The following is an 18,062-nucleotide window of genomic DNA, read 5'->3' on the forward strand; positions in this document are numbered from 1 at the left end:
ACATTTTGGAAATATTATCAAAGCCAAAGCAAATCATAAAAAAAGAGAAGATTTCAAATAATCCTAGTTATAAAATATTATCACACACAACATTTTCTCATTTCTGTACAAATCCAGCTTCATGATTTCAACCCTGCGTGGTGATACAGGTGGATGAGTGTGTGTGTACAAGACACTGTGCGCCCTTGTGTATCGAACTTTGTGCTTTCAGAGACTGGTTTTCTTTCGACAACCCCCCAACTGCACTTACTGAAGCCCAGCACAGCGGTGTTTCACGACATCACCGCACATCGGTCTCATGTCTACCCATGAGGCTGTGGGGATCTAAGGACCAGGAGCAGCACCTGGGAGCACCTGTTTGCAGAGTTACACATTTTATCACCATTATGCTTTCTTTCTTCAACATCAACTTCTCTCCACAGAGAAGGGGTGGGTAACTGAGGAGTGCTCCCAGGCAGACTTTCTCCCAGCCACTCCATTCTGCTCAGCTGTAAAAGTGAAAGCTGCAGACTAGAGAATGCATCGGGAAGGATGAAGGGAAAGGGATGATCCAATTTTAGACAAGCACTCTGCTGGGCATCTGAGAAGCTTCTGCACATAATCCCCAGCACATCACCCAAGCCTGCCATGCAAGTGGTCCTTACTATGCACAGGGGGAGGCCCCCATCCTCCTTGCTAGTAGGGTAGCTGAACCTGAGAAGGACCCTGGAGCTCACCATGGACTCAAGTGCTGGTATGGCCTCTCCGACTGGTGCTGTACTCCTTCGTGTGTCTCACACACAGTGCCTGCCCCTCACACCTTCCTCAAGTGCCCATCTCTTCCAACTACCCTATGTATCCCTAAAGCAGTGGAGTGAAAGCACAGTTTTAAGGAGGAGAAATGCGTAAGTTAGCACTTCTCTAAGTGCTGAACAACTGATTAAACACAGTCCCATAGCAGCAAAACTTTATGGGACTCAAATATGATCCACGAGGAACCTTTCCTACCACGAGAAAAACCACAGGAACATCCATTTACAATGGTCATTTTTCATATTCCTGGACATGAAATTTCCTAACTGTAGTAATGGCAGAGAAAAAGAACAAATCAAGTTCTACATCTTGCCCCCTCCAGAAACACCCTAAAACTAAGAATTTCAAGTGACATTTCTGCAAACAAAAGTAACTTCTTTTAATATCCATGATCTCAGAATGCCAGGACATGCACACAGTTCAGTCTTTATCGATCATATTTCATTTTACGGTTTTAAATGTAGTACAAAAAAAAAAAAAAAACAGCTGGGTTACAGCTATTTTGATAAAACAAAGGCTCTTTCAGCCTAATTTCTACTTATGCTAGCAGCTTCATACAGCTTGTCTCCTCTATAGTTACTGAAATGACACCATGGGCTCCAACAAAAGGACACTCATACAGAGAACCACCACATAGCCAAGCAAAAAGCAACAATTACAGTGCTGGGGAAAACACAAAACTCATTTTACAGACTATCAAACACATAACTCATTCAAAATAGGCAGCCATGAACCTAGGTCTACCATCAAGAAAATGCAAAAAGAGTCTCCCGGTTCTGATTCTACACAACAGGCAGTCCTATCCTGTTCATTCCCAAGATTCAAATTCAGAATTTAAACACAATTGCAAATAAAGCCTTTTAAAACTTCAAATCAGTACACTTGAATCAATCCTTAAAAAGTATACTCAAGCACAAAAATAGGGTTAATCAACCTATAGGCGTGGCAGCTTTAACACTCCAACAAATGTAGGGAAGCTGGGACAAGGTTACAGGTTGAGATACCAGAATAAAACGAGGTGAACGTTAACAGAGGCTACCAGCCAACTGCAACCCTGTCTCAATTCACAAACTTACGCTTCGGGAGCAGGGTCTGACGAGTGGGCAGTGCGGGGTCTCCGGCTGCCCAGGGACCTCAGGAGGGCACACAGGCAGAGCATCCTGCCACAGCTGGCACCTGCCTGCCGGCACAGCATCCTCTCTCATAGCTCACCCTTCCAGAGCAGGACCTAATCCACCCACCCCACGGACATGCCACATGGAGGCGGCACAGAGGTTCCCCAACTCAAACTTGTCTGTATTCCTTCCCTGTTATTTTGGGGAAAACATTGCACTTACATTTCAGCGAGGACACAATCACTGAAGTAACAGTACAGAAGAGGGGATAAACATCACATATGTGCAAGGATCTCCCTTCATAGTCTGAACATTTTTGTAAACAGTCTGAATCACTATAAATGCCATCTTTATGACAGATCCTCACTTCCATGGGGAAAAATATCTAGCTAGAATCAGTCCCCCAAACTGCCCACTGCACACATTCTAGACTTCCTGTCCGATCCTAGAGGATTAACCCCCACCCCCAAAAGGGAAAGAGAAGGAAAATTCTAAAAGACCATTTTACCCTAACATCCTATTTGCTTTATCTCCCACCCCTCCTTGCTACATCACTGATTCCTGCAGAATTCTCAGAAATACAAATGTAATCCTTGCATTCAACTTTTGTGGAAATTCTAATGTCCAGGAGTAGATGGCAGAGCATGATGGGACACATGCTTCATGGTTTTAGAAAGGTATGTGCGAACACAGCCGCCCTCCCAGAAAGGCGAGGAGGAAGAGTTAAGAGGAGGGGTGCCTGGGATCTTTTGGGTTCCATTTCTGTGGACATCATATATATCCTGACCTCCCTTTCCTTCTGTCACTCAGCAGAGGCTGCCTCATTTTAGGCCTGGAGAGGCTTTCTTATGCAGAGACCCCCGCATTTCAGCATGCTGAGCAACATGAGCACACAGGGACTCCCAGGGCGGGGGGGGGGGGGGGGGGGGGGGGGGACAGAGAAGACCACCAAAAACATTCACACTGGAGCCCCTGCCACACCCACTCAATCCCTGTCCACTCACACACGTTTTGTTTACTGCTTACAACAACCCCATTGATCAGCACTTTCAGAGAAGCAGAGGACTTACCCCAGACTCACCAGTCAAGGGCACAGTTGGGGCTCGACCCAGGTCAAAATGAGCCAGAGGCCCCCTCTCCGCAACCCCAGCGACCGGCCAAGTGTATGAGGGACACTACACTTGAGCCTCAGCTCAATTTATAAATAGCTCAGCCATGCTTGCTTACCAAGAATTTTTAAGTCTTAAGTGAAACACTTAAATATTTAATTATAACTTATTCTTAATGCTACTAAAAGGATTTTTCTCATTTATGGTTCAAAAAAATTTTTAACTGTTGTTTTAAAAAAGTAACCGTGAAAATTTTTCTAGCACACTCAGTAAAACGTGGTGCCTCTGTCAGAAGCAGACATGGACCCCCTGCCCTCTACTGAGCAGCACTCACTAGCGACAGGATTACAGGCTCTCACCAAACCAGCAGGAAACCTGTGCATTCTGTGTCACTTGTTTTAATTCTGTTTCAGGTTGAAAAGCTGAAGCTACCATCTCCAATTTAAACTTTTAAGCTATAATACCCAGCCCTACTTTTAAATGAAACATGTTCCTCTTACAGAAAATCTAATTTCACCCCCTGTGCTTCCAGTTCACAAACTCCAAAGAAACAGGATTCTGACAGCCTGGATTTACTTCACAGCTACATTCCAGAATCCTACCAGCATCTCCAATCCACTGTCCCAAGGGCTCTGAGCAGAAGGAAAACCTCAAAAACCCTTTCTACTCCAAAAATGCTACTTAGCACCTGAGAGGCCCCTTACCAGTGCTTCTCAGGCACTCAGCTGAAGAGGTGATTAAAAACATAACAACCATCGAACAAACAAGTGGCTATCACCACTGTGTCTCATGTAACATGTGCCCAGAACAAGCTGACCCACAGAAGACCCCAAGGGGTCCTTTCCCCAAAGGTAAGAGTGTCTGAGGGAGCGTACCTGTGCTCTGTGAGAACATTCACTGCAGATGGGTGGTTGGCACAATATGCAAGGTATAAGGTTTTCATTTGTGGCATCAGATTTAAAAAGCATCCTCCAACTCTCTGCTGAGCTTCTGGCAACCTAGAGACATGCAACACAAGGGAAATCATTCTGAATTTTATAGACAGAAGGGAAATTGCCAAACAACAAACCCAGAAAACTTGAAAGACCTCCTTGAATACTGTGTCTATGAAAACAAAAGATACAAATGCCAGAATGTAAGTGCTCAGAGCAGCAACCCAGCAGGGAGAAGTCCCCACCCCGAGAGCTCCTCTGCTATAAAGCAGCACACAGGCCCCCTTCCTCTTCTCCAGTATCCGGCTGCCATGACCCACAAACTGAGGTTTCAGGCAGTTGAGACAGAGATCATGAACCCTTCAGTTTGCTATAAAAGGAGAATTATGAATGTCATCACTTGGCTGGAGAGGTCTGCTACTGAAGCAGCACAGAGACAGACACGTACGCATGGGTGCACAGCAAAACCACTACAGCCCTCCTTCCTTTTAGGCACAAAGCTAGACCAAGCCCACCCAGACCCCTTTCCTCCCTTCTCAAAGCCTGGCCACGACAGCTGCTGAGCCTCCAACAGACATCAGAACCGAAAGGGAGACGTCAGCACTAACTATGGAAGCAGAACAGTAATAGATGATGGATGAATGGTCCTACCTTGGTGACACATCAGGCTCCAAGCTCGAGGCCATGCCTCGAGTTCTATCACATGGGTTACAACCACATTATTCCTATCAAATGGACTCTCCTGCAGGTACACGAACTTTGGACAAAAGATAAAACCAACTGTCTAAAGGCAGCAGAGGGCCAGAGAGGAAGATTCTGCAGACGCTGGCATTTGGAGGAGGAAAGGACACAGTTCTCTACACTCTGGGGCCAAGGGCTGGGCCACGTTGAGCAAAGAGGCCCCAAGGCCTCTTGGGTTGAACCACAGAGTTTGGTTCAACCCAAACTGCTGGGATGTCGAGGGTAAATCTTAGGACTATGCACCTGAGTTCTGTAGCAATCTGTCAACTTTCAGAATATTCATGGTAAAAGTTCTGTGGCAATCTGTCAACTTTCAGAATATTCATGGTAAAAGATAAGGGGAATGGTTAATAAGAAAACCAAGTCTCAAATCTTCCATTCCACCACAGAAAAACCCAGTATCTAACCCCAACACACTGTGCCCTTGAGGAACTTCACTGAAACAATACCTAAGTCATATCGAAGTCTGAGATGACGCCAAGGCCTGAAGCCTGACAAGATTTTGGACTCTCAGCCGCTGGGTGCCCGCCCTGGATTTCAGGTTTCACATCCATACATCTGCAGTACAAGCCTGAGGGGAGGCTCCTAATAGGTGCTGCAAATGTACTATGTAAATACTAATTTATTTAGTCCACGTTGTTCATAGCCACTATGCATGCACCACTTCGTGCATGCTGAGGCTGGCCTCTTGCAAAGATCCCACATTGCTGGCAAATGAGCTACATTCACCAAAAAGAAGGTAATTTTCAAATGATTATTTTCATGACCCTGTAATTAATGCCACTTTATACAAACCAAAAATGCCACAAAAGGAAACGTAATGTAAATTTTTTGAAAGCCAGTACTTCCTATGTCCTTCAGCTTTCCTTCTGGTATAAAGTACCTGGAGGAAACCCTGAACCTGCTTTGAGCACAGCCAGCCATCAGCCTGGGGCACAGAGGGCCCAACAGCCCTCACCACTTCCGAGACTGAGAAAGACAAAAAAGCTACAGAAAGGAAAAACCAGAGACCAACCAGATTCCAAGAGAAAAAGTTTTCTGGTTCCGTTGAGTACAGAAACAGAATTTAAAAATAAGAAGTATCCCCTTCCCTTATCAAGTCCAACAGGTAAAATAAACATCCAGTATCACCTGGGGGCCTACTGCCTAGCAAGTTTTTGTGTGCATTAGGATACCCAGGATACCTTCAGTAGGTCTGATGGTAACCAAGAACAAAATAGTCAGACACACACACACACACACACACACACAAGTCAAGGGCATAGCCAATCATTGAGAACACACCTCCTCACTTCCCAAAAACTCCCATGGAAAAGGCAAAAGCAAATACGAAACATCACAGTAGCACATTATAGACATACTGCTTCACGATCCCTCCACTTGTGGAGAGCCACCACCACGTGCACAAAGAGCCCACCTGCACACCATCTTCCTACTCAGAACATCTTCATATCCCCTACACCCCCGCCCAACACCTTAAAATTTCCTACTCCTGGCAAGCCCCTCTCCTTTCTCTACAGAAGGAGGAGATCCCTACCCCAAATACCCCAACTATTAAACACTGGACAAATACACAGCTTTTACTATAAAAGCTGATACACCAAAAAGAATCAAAATAGCAGTTTTTCCATTAGAAAGGTAAATTCTAAAATTACAATACATTTGTTTCTTTAAATACCAGTTGTACTAACCTGAAGTTTGCAAATTTTTAGTATCTTACTTACTTGGTGCATTCTTCTAAAGACTGTACAAGCATTTGCTGGAAAGAACATATTTCTTCTAGATTTCCCATTAAATATGAAGTGTTTGCTGAACTTAACCTAGAACCAAGAAAAATAACAGTAAAAGCACGCAGTTTCACTCTCCTCTACCACCCCAATGCCCAATTAGAGGCTCCGCCTACTAAAAAACCTTGCATCTAAAACAAATTGTTACACCGAATTCTGCTCCAGCATTTCATCCTCTATTCTTGGAAAACCTGAGCAAACAGCCTAGGTGTTGACCATGTTGCCGTTAACACAATTTATCATCCAACTTACTTCTCACTGGTCTGCAAAGGCCGTAGATAGGTTGAAAGCACAGTCTGAAGTTCTTTAGAATATTCATTTTCTGTTTCCAAAATATTCTGTAGCACCTACAACAAACAATGAATAGCATTATTCGCCATTAAGATTAGGAGTTTTAGAAAGTTCATCACTGTCCAAATTCATGTTGCTTCTACATAATACCGATGCATTCAATATCCCTATTAACTCTGAAAACCCATGCAATGGATTCTTACAGCCACACAACTTCTTACCACCAAGCACAGGCGACAAAAGGAATACCTAGAACAAGGTTAGGATGAATTCCATCGCCATAAAAGTAATGCCCAGTCTGTTCAGATACAAAGGAGGAACCACTGGTAATCCCAACAGCAGGCACACACAGATCAATCTCTAACACTGTGTCGTACATAAAAAGCCAGCCATTCACAGAAAGGACATGACGACATGCCTGCCCCAACTATAGTTACGTCCAAGAATAGGCAAAACTAATCCAGGAGGGCAGAAAGCAGAAGATAGGTATGGAGTGACAATGGGAAAGGGCCCTAAATTTTGAGAGTGAAACACATGGTCTATATGGTAATTTGAGTAGTTGTTATAAACACACTTTTCACAACTCACTGAACTGTACCCTTAAAATCCAAGTGTTCTAACATAGGCAAAGTATATTTCAATTTAAAAAAAAATCAGGTTTACTCTTTAGATTGAGCCTAGCAAACGTAAATCATTTTCATTAGAGAACAATGGTTTCAGATCATCATACGTGCATTTGTTAAAAATTAAAAGTCCACCAGTATAAAACCCTTAAATAGCCACTAGTTTAAGGAAACAGTGATAAATCAACCTTAAAAGGTTTCCTGATACCCTATTTTAGTACAGCAAATTCCGTAAAAATCCGTTTACAGCTCCTAAAAAGATAAAAAGTACAAACCAGCTAAACTAAAAAATAAGCCTCTTTCCATCAGCAATGGCCAAGAGCAGAGGCCCCTCCCGGGGCGGGGCAGCACCAACAACCACAGGCAGAGCCGGTGGGGCCCAGATGCAATGGCAGGCGCAGAACCACCATCAAAGTAGCCCACACTACACCCCCAGCACCCAGGGATGTGCTCTACATGTAGCAGTGCCATGTGTCTCATCCACGTGTGGTCATCCTCACCAAAACTATTGCTCTCACCCACTCTGCTTCAGTCTTTTCCTCCATAAGTTTCATAAGCAGAGCCCGCATGTGCCATGGGCACCTAGATCTGATGGTGCACAGCCCCTCACAGCTCCCTCTTGTTGCCAGGCTGAGGACAGGCATCTGGGCTCTCATGCGTCCCAAAGTAAAGAAGGAACACAAACACCTTCCTCAACCACCTTCCTCCTGTCAGCACACCAGCACTGCCTTTAACCAAAAGACCATGCCCCACAGATTTTCTAAACACCCACAACATGCACTATGATGTGCTACTTGTCCTGCAAAAATCAAACATCCTCCACCACTCAGAGTTGTACAAAACACAAACACACACACTCCATCCTCTCCCCAGTGTGATCATTAAAACAAGCATGCTTAAACATTTAAGAAAAACTGTTAAGCTAAATTCAGATTTCAACATCGGTAACACGGGTACAACATGGATTCTTGGTCTGCTCACTGTGTGTTCTGTGTACTCTGAGAAGAGCACAGTCCTTCACAAGCAAACTTACACACTACGCTATCTCAGATGAAGAGAATCCATCGCTTTCACTGTGACACAGCTCTGGTTTCGCCCCTGAATGAGGCTATTCATGCCAGAGTCGGGGAGCGAGCCAGAGGGCGGAGGGGCCGCTCCGGGAGTTCATTCCTTTGTGGGAAAATCTGGGTGCTGGTCCCAGGATTACAATGTCTCTCTTCGAAGAAACGGTTACTGGACACAAATGTCAAAGAAATGGTGGACAGAGAACATACTATGACACCAGTCACTATACCAGAAAATTATACATTAAACAGGATCTTATCCTTTAAAAGTAACATGAAGCCAAGTATAATAGTCCTTGAACTGAGAAAAAAAAATCAAAAATTAAATCTGCCACAGATGAAGATGGAAAGTCTTCAATGTTCGATTAAATGGATTTCAGGTGTTATGAATATTACGGTTACAAATATTACGAACTATTAGCAGTGCTGCTTAGAGCATGCTTGAAAACCCATGCACCTTTTATAAAATGAGAGGAAATAAGTACAAGAAAACATCAGTAGAATGAGTGGAGGATAAAATGGCATTTCCTCCATCACAGCATTAAGCATAAGAGTATGCACACATAAAAGCCTTCCATAAGAATGTACCAGAAACAATCCCAAAGAATCCTCTACCAAAAAGCTACATTAAGGCAGTTAAACTGTTTAATCTCAACTAGTAGTCACAAACATGCTTTTCAAGTAAGTGCTAAAGACAAGTTGTATTAACCCTCCCATTCAAACGATCCAAGTTACACTTAGTTTTTCCACCAACACTCAACCAGACTTGGCTGAGTCCGTCCTGCTGATGCCAGGAGCCGCACGCACCAACCCCCTTCTCCCCCTCCAGCCCCCCCCCCCCAACTCATCAGCACCTGTCTCCCCCTTCTGGACTTGTGCACGCTCTGGCTGCTGCAGGACCCCATGTGACTCCCCAGCCGGGCTGCAGAGCTCCATCACACAAAGGCTGGCCCCAGAGAACGTGTGCAGGTTTCACAGCAAGAGCAGCCTGTGCTCCCCGGCCGTGAAGAGTGGCAGGGCTCAGCCAGCACCAGCTCCCCCTCAGGCATGAGGCGTGGAGCCTGGTCCAGTCAAACAATGGGGCCACACAGGAGGACATCAGGCCAGCCACACAGACAATCCCTGAACTGTCAGCCGTTATAGCAAAGCAAAACAAAGCTCCACTGGCTTCATTACCTTGTAGACACACAGAAACTCACTTTATTACCACCACCCTTGATTCAAGGAGCACTTAGTATCACCGATTTTACAAAAGTTGCAACTTTCACCGCACAAATTTTGGTAGGTTTCATATTTTAGGTCACTGAGTCCTTTAAAAATATATAACTGAGTTACAGAAGAAATGTAATATTTTCTTAGAGATTTAATTATGATGAAAAATCATCATAAACAAAAACCAACTTATAAAAACTTTACCCTGGTTTGGTCTTGAGCATGTCCCTGAGACAGTAACAAGACAGTAGCAAATAACCACCCTCCTCCGCCCTCACCACATCGGGGCCCCATACACAAGGAAATAAATCACCCCTGCCCGTTTCCTCCCAACCCAGTCTATTCAACTGTACTCACATTTTCAAAAACCAGATGTTAGCAGAGGATGTGAGCCCCTGGGAAAGGAGAGGAAGGAAGAGCCTGGCCTCGCTGCTGGAGGGCCCAATTCCAAACCCCCTTCCCCTGGCCCCACAACCCTCAGCCCTCAGGACACAGAAGCACAACCCCACCCACTCGCACTGGTAATGACTGACTGAAGTGAGCTTGCTTGTGTCTGTATGTTCTTAGTAACCAACTCTCAAGAGAGTTTGGAGAGGCCATGTCAAAGTTTAACGTTATTGTGCCTTTTGAAAGATGCTGTATTACTGTATTTCTAAATTTGGGGATTCACAAGGTCTTAGGACAGATTTCTTCCAAATGTTAACGGTTTACTATGCAACAGTTCCAGCCAAAGCACCAGGTGGCCTGGGATACAAGTCAGTGCCAGAAGCCGGCCTGAGTACACAGAGACATGTGCGACCACACCGGGACGAGTGAAAAGCCAGCCATGGGTGCTGGCAGACCCAGGCTCTGCCTGGGACTGCACCGGTCTATGGGTCTGTTTAGAAAAGCTGGTATGGGGGAGCGGGAAGGGGGGACGGACTTCACAGACTGTGACACTGGAGACTATCAGCCCCCAACGTAAGGTAGAAGAAATCTTACAAACCACTAACCGCAGCCTTCCATCCCAGACCTGGAGTTCTACATGGTGCTGCTCCTGACAAAACTCCAGCAGTCATGGGGAAAGGACTGAAAAGCAATCTTGGTTAAGCGCGTGGCTCATCTTGAAGCAAAGAAAAAAGCAGGACACTAGGGCTTGGGGGTCTGTGCTGGGCTACGTCAGCCGAAGATGCTGGGCCAAAGATCTCCAGTCTCCCCATGGCCCAGAAGGCAGAGGCTCCAGGCAATACAAGGAGCCAAGAGGAAAGAGACGCACTCTTCTCTGGAGCACAAAGGTCCACGGAGGCTGCTACAGCACTTTATGAAAAGTGCACACCTACAACGGTACATTTATTAAAACTAATGATTCCTACATATCGTAACTGCAATGTTTCCAAGGCAAAAGCTACCCTGCCTCTTCACTGACCCCTGGCATGGGAAGAAGTAGCTCTCTACCACTGTTCCTATAGATGAAGAATACCAGCATACGGCCCTCAATAATAGCGTTTGCTAGAACCCAAGAAATGAGCCAATACCACTGAACATGTGAGGTCATGAGGACCTGTCTTCCCAGGTGGACATATTTAAGAAACCTTCTGTAAGAATGACTGAGGAAACTTCTCATCCCCCCCGCCCCCCCAAAAAAAAACTCCAGATCGTCCCTTCTCTCTGGGGGCATCCAGCTTCTACAACACAGGTGCCTTTTCTGAGCTCCACTGGAAAGTGGGGTTACCAACCTGCAGGTGCAGCTAATATGCTTTCACTGCTAAAATCCACCAAGCTCAGGCACGTCACAAATGTGTTACCTTTAATCACACGTTCCTGTCACCCGTGACTGTAGCTCTCCCCAGGTTAACCCTCAAATGGGATGCCTATTGGCAAACACAACAGCACAGTGACTTCAAGGATGCCTAAGGCCCCAATTGTTTCTATGTGTGCTCCAGAAAAACCCCAAAAACCTCCTCAAGGCCCATGCAGACAGCCAGGGGCTTCTCCCAGTGACAGGCACACAGACACAACACACAGGCCTGCACCCCCAAGCTCTGCCACCCAAAGCAAGGGCTCTCCTGATCACGTGCAGATCTAGGACACTGAAAACTGATGTGTTTTCCCATTTGAAAACAGAGTTGACAGTGGTGGCTGGCTGTTACAAAAAATAATCAACTCTGTATTTGCAGGATCTGCATCTTCTTCCACTGTTGCTCTCAAGTCTGACACCCTGCTTTTGTCTCCAACAGCCTGGCCCCAATGCCAAAGCAGCCCTCCAAAGTCACTGAGGCTGGCATTATCAAGTGATGATGTCTGCCACTCCTGAGAAACCACTCTCTCTGGAACCCTTCTGTTAACAGTTCTACATCATTAAATCCTGTTATCTATATGGTTTCATATTCTGCTTACTGTACTTAAACATGTATTCCAAGTATTTTTTACAGATTCATGTGCATTTTTATTGATTATCAATGTATATGCCACTAGTTACTTAATCATTCTTGTGTTGCTACATATTTAGGTTGCTTGCATTTATCATTCTATTAATTCCCATTAAAACACTTTGCACAGGGGTACTGGGGGCTCAAGTCAGTTAAATGCCTGCTCTTGATTTCAGGTCAGGTTGTGATCTCACAGAGTCATGATCTCAGAGTCGAGGGATCCAGCCCAGCAATGGGCTCTGCACTCAGCAGGGAGTCTGCTTGGGACTCTGACTAACCCCCCTCTTACTCCTCCCTCTTCTCCCCTGTCCCCATTCTCTAAAATAAATCAACCCTTAAAAATAAAACCACCTTTGCATAAACATCACTGAACATATTTTAGGTAATTCCTCTGGGGTGGATTCCAAATAGAACTAGTAGATTATAGGGCTTGACTGTTTTCAGAATTCTATATATAGTTGCCACATTACTTTTGAGAAGCATTGTATGGATTTACATTTCCACCATTATCAGAGCTGAAAATTCTTTTTAAATCTCTGCTCACCAGTTACATAAAAAGTTGCCATCAGAATTTTTATGATAAGCTTAACCATACCACCAGAGTGCTATAATGTTTGTGTCCTCCCAGACTGCATGTTCTGGGCATCCTGAAATACCCCAGAGTGGTGGCACCTGGAGGTGGGGCCTTCAGGCAGTAGACATGAGGGGAGGAAGAGGCAGGCTCTGTCTCTCCACCATGTGAAAACTTGATGGAAGGCAGCCCTCTGTCAACCAGGAAGTCACTCAAAACCCCAAGCATGCTGGCACCCTAATCTCAGACTTCCAGTCTCCAGAACTGGGAGGAGTCTGTGGCACTGTTCCAGCAGTTTGAACTGATTCCAACACAACCATCGACATTTCCCATTTTACAATGTTCACATACTCTCATTTATCCACTAATCTTAATGTATATGCATGCCTTAATGAGCTCCTTAGTCGTTGAGGATAATCTTGTGTTGTTGTAACTGTTACTACAGTTCCAGTTAACTTGTAATTTGGTTTCTATTTTTCGAACGTAAAGAATTTATTAAATTTTTACAAAGCCTAATCAATTTTGGTATTTTTTCCTTTGTTTTCATTTTTTGCTTTTACGTTCTAAAAAGCCTCCTCTCCCCCCCAATGCATTAACCAACCACATACAGAGCTGTGGCAGAGAATGGAAGCCTGTTTAAACACAATCTTTGAGCAATCCTTGGCTACATACTAAGCTCTGCAGCTCTGAGTATGAACAGTAGGAAGGTAAGCTTTCACACCAAGAACCCATCAATGACCGTGGGGGGAGATAAATTGCAGAGTTAGTCAGGAAACAAAAGCCAATTAACAACCAATCCTGGGACAAGGAGAGTTCAGAACCCAGAATTACTAGTGTCCAATTTTCAGTGAAAATTTATAAGATACACAAATTACCAAGAACATGTGACCCATGCACAAAACCCAGGCATTCTACAGCCATGGGCTGAAGGGCCCCAACACTGGGCTTAGCTGATAAAGACTTCACAAGAGTTGCTATAAATATGTTCCAGCAGGGACTTCCATTCTGCCTGTGTCTGCATGGAAATCATCACCTCCATCCGAACAGGTAAAAAGCTGAACAGACTGAAAAGAACTCTTACAACTCAGAGAACCCAACTTTAAAAACAGAAAGAGGGCAGGCCAGGTGGCTCAGCAGTTTAGCGCTGCCTTCAGCCCAGAGCGTGATCCTGGAGACCCAGGATCGAGTCCCATGTCGGGCTCCCTGCATGGAGCCTGCTTCTTCCTCTTCCTGTGTCTCTGCCTTTCTCTGTGTCTCTCATGAATAAATAAAATCTTTAAAAATAATAATAATAAAATGGAAAGAACAGATACTTTACAAAAGATATACAGATAGCAAATAAACATATGAAAAGATGCTCCACACCCTAAGTGCCAATTAAAACAGTGAGATAGCACTGCATACCTAGTACACCAGCAAAACCCAAACCACAGATACCACCAGAGGCAGTGAAGATGTCCACCAGGAATTCTCCACGGGAAGACAGAGTGGCAGCTTCTAATAGAAATAAACGTACTCTTACCACACAACCCAACAATCACTCTCCTTGGTATTTACCCAAAGGAGCTGAAAACATGTCCACACAAAATCCTGTGCACAGGGATCCCTGGGTGGCGCAGCGGTTTGGCGCCTGCCTTTGGCCCAGGGCACGATCCTGGAGACCCGGGATCGAGTCCCACGTCGGGCTCCCGCTGCATGGAGCCTGCTTCTCCCTCTGCCTCTCTCTCTCTCTCTCTCTGTATGACTATCAAAAATAAATTAAAAAAAAAAAATCCTGTGCACATAAGCTTACAGCAGCTTTATTCATAATTGCCAACACTCGGAAGATGTCCTCCAGTAGGAGATGGATAAACTGGTCCATCCAGACAGTGGGTTACTATCACACTAGAATGAGAGCCATCAAGCCACCAGAGATGCTGATCATGGGGGAAAGCTGTGCACGTTTAAAGGCAGGATGTCCATGGGAAATCTCCATCACCCTCCCCACTTTACCGTGAACCTAAAACTGCTCTAATATAGTTAAGTCAATGACTCAAAGACAGTCTGAATTTGACTATGAAAATAACCAAACAGGGACACCCGGGTGGCTCAGTCAGTTAAGCTTCCAACTCTTGGTTTTGGCTCAGGTCATGGTCTTAGAGTCCTGTGTCTGTTAGACTCCTCCACGCTCAGCAGGGGCCTGCTTCAGATTCTCCCCCTCTCCCCCTCCACCTCTCCCCTCCACGCACTTGCACTTGTTCTCAAATCTTTAAAAAAAAAAAAAATGCAAAATTTGAAATGAACTCAAATGGAAATTATGAACTGAAAATTCACTAGAGGGGCTCAACATTAGATTTAAGATGCCAAAGAATCAGCCAACAAAAAGGACAATAGAGATTACTCACTCTGAAGAACAGAAAGACAGAAAGAAACAAAGGAGAGCTAACAGCACCTCAGAAACCAGTGGACACTATCACACTTAACATGTGCACAGTGGGAGTCCCATGAAGAGGAAACATGTGACATTCACCCAGAATCACTTTTTACTTCTCAGTGTTTTTTGGCTTGCCTTGACCATCACACAGGAGCAGCAAATTATAGATCCATTCCACTCATGCCAGTGTCCTGTCTTAATTTCAATAAGCTTGTACCTCTACCTACAGCTCTCCACTGAGCCCACGCTAAGACCTGGTCTCTCGTGAATAATCTCTCCTCTTGTAGAACCTTCTCCAATCAGTGGAGCTGAAAATACCTATACTTCTTGTGAATACCTAAGTTTCTTGTGAAAACAAAACCACACGAGATAGTGAGAAAATGCTAAATGCATTATCTATTCTACTTTGCTCTGCATGTGGTATTCTGTTCTATATTTTACTTTATATCATGTATAAATACAAAATTCAAAAAAGAATTTATTCCTGGCTTAATCACTAACCAGTGTATATCTTGGATAATAAGTCCTTTAACCTCTAGAGCTTTCTGTGTTCTCCCCTAAAAAATGGGACTGCTATCCCCAGAGGTGATTTCTATGAATTCTGAGTTACGCCCATAACAACTGCAATTTTAACATGTGCTATTTACTAACACAACTTTATGTAAACAATTTGAATGGGGCTCTGGTCAAAGTGTTTTCCCATCATTCTGAATTACAGAGCAGATGACTCACAACAGCATGTGTGATATGAAGGCTCTTCACCCCATATGAGCACAATTAAAAGAAGGAAATTAAAAACACACTGATTATGCTTCAAGTTGAAGAGAATTATAGGATATACAATGCAAAGGAACGGGTGCCTGGGTAGCTCAGTTGGTTAAGTGTTCAACTCTTAATCCTGGGGTTGGGAGACTGAAACCCGCATCAGGCCCCATGCCAAGCAGGGAGTCTGCTTGGGATTCCCTCTCGACCCTGCTGCCCCTCCCTGCCCCACTTATGCTCTAAATAAAATCTTTAAATATGTGTGTGTATAAAATGCAAAGGAAAACAACCTATCACAACTTCTAGAAAAGCACAGTTGCCTACTTGGACAACCTGTCACAACTTCTAGAAAAGCACAGTTGCCTACTTGGACAAAATCCCTAATGGAAGCAAGATTACTAGAGAGATAAGAGAAATGCAGCAGGCACCAGTTGAGAGGGCACTAACTTGTTTCCTCTAACCATCATTTGGACAGAACCTCTAGGAGAAGCAGCTCCCTCTTCAGAACATCACTGTGGATTACGATTGGTACTCAGCACATGAAACCTTCCCCTGGAAAGAAACCAATGTTTTACAGAAGAACACAAGAGGAAAAGGCAGCTCCTCAAGCTCTCCTGCTGTGAAACCCTGAAGAACCACCAGACGACTTTTATTGTGGCTTTATGCATGAAGCCAAACATAGTACACTCTAAAAACCAAAGACCTCAGTAGAGCCATGTCCCAGGAACAAACATCCAACAAAGAACCGAAGAGGACACCTGGAGAGCAGAGCACCACCAGGAAAGGTGGGCGGCCCCACCAAGTCAGGGTACAGGCTGTGCTGTGGAGCCTGCAGCTCTGCCAGGGCAGAGTTGGGGTGGAAGTCTGCGATTGGAAGGAGCAGAGGAAACTAGGAAAAGGAAGTGGGAGAAGCAGAGACTGAGACTCAAGTGAATGACTGCTGGTGTTGGTCAATACAAATAAAAGTGATCTGAGAGGGCGAAGGCATGGCACAAAGGCCACAGGACAGGAAATGTAGAAGTGAAATTGGCAGAGGCAGAAGAAGCTGGGGAGGCAGGGAAAGGAAGCAATGAACTGATCCTCATGATCCACCATGAGGTGCCAGCAAGGGGAAAACTGCTGCATTTCTGCCCACCACTACGTCCCACTGCCTTTGCCAGGGCCTGGTGCAGAGCACGGGCTGATCCGATGTATGTTAGGACAACAAACCCTCCCAAGTTCACATGGTTCTGTAAGATCTGGAGTCAAGGGAAAATGGATGCTCAGCACGCTGAATACACAGACTCACAGGGCAGACTGCAGCAACAGACAAGCTGGCAGAAGGTCCCGCATCCTCACCCTCTCCCACCAGAACCACAGACAGTGGAACACTCGGGATTCCTCATTGCAGTGCCAGACCGTGGCTGCTCCATGGCAAAGATGCACAGGCCTCACACCCGCAGATAGACAACCCTGATCAGGAAACCTTCCCTGGAACCAGGAGCAGTAAAGGCACCCAAAGTGCAGACCTTCCACAGAATGGAGATCAGTTCTATTTACAAAGTTTACTTTGCTGATTTATCACATTGATACATGTGAGCAATTTAAAAGGTTATCCCCAAAAACACACACACAAAAAAGAGTACCACTTCCTATTTCTGCAGTATATGCAACAGTTTAGGGACTAAGGGGGTTTAGACTAGACTTCACATCACAGGTATTTAAGTTCACAAACTGATCTTAAGTTTCAAAATGCAGTTTTAGATTCTCAAACACTCATCTTTACTATGTATGTGTAGATGTGCTCCTGTGATTCCACACTATTTGATACACATGTACATCAATCCCAAGAAAGACTTTCTATTAAGACACAAGTAAACTAGAAATAGCAATTGATCTAAAGTAATTACGATCCACTCTAAGTACAAGTAAAATGCCACTTGATGCCTGTAATATCTTTAAATCACATCATGTGCCTTTTTACAATCTTATCTTCGAAGACTTGAAATGGCATGAGGGAATATTACATTGTGTGACAAAAAAGGTACAATTCTACATTACATATTGAAACAAAAATATAAGATTCTAAAGCAAAGATAAGAAAATACACCAGAACATTAATGGTAGTTATAACTGCAGCCAATAATGGATGATTGTTATACCCTTCTACATGCTCTACGTAGTTTATCTATATGCTACACTGAAGAGTTTCAGAGATGTTTTAAAAAAAAAAAGTGATTCTTAAAACAGGTTTTGCAATTAC

At 44.5% G+C, this 18,062-nt stretch overlaps 1 protein-coding gene across 7 annotated transcripts in view; it reads right to left on the bottom strand.

Moving 5' to 3' along the window:
- The window catches only part of ARHGEF7 (Rho guanine nucleotide exchange factor 7), a 123,624-nt gene that overhangs the window by 32,497 nt on the left and 73,065 nt on the right, over positions 1-18,062 (bottom strand). For all 7 annotated transcript variants that reach the window (XM_041731375.1, XM_041731372.1, XM_041731368.1 and 4 more), the window contains 3 exons: positions 6,729-6,823; positions 6,414-6,509; positions 3,892-4,014 (listed from right to left, as the gene is read on the bottom strand). In XM_041731375.1, the coding sequence (XP_041587309.1) occupies positions 3,892-4,014; positions 6,414-6,509; positions 6,729-6,823 (314 nt within the window). The remainder of the gene's footprint in view (positions 1-3,891; positions 4,015-6,413; positions 6,510-6,728; positions 6,824-18,062) is intronic.

The sequence above is a fragment of the Vulpes lagopus genome, chromosome 16, assembly GCF_018345385.1.
Source record: "Vulpes lagopus strain Blue_001 chromosome 16, ASM1834538v1, whole genome shotgun sequence".
Taxonomy (NCBI): domain Eukaryota; kingdom Metazoa; phylum Chordata; class Mammalia; order Carnivora; family Canidae; genus Vulpes; species Vulpes lagopus.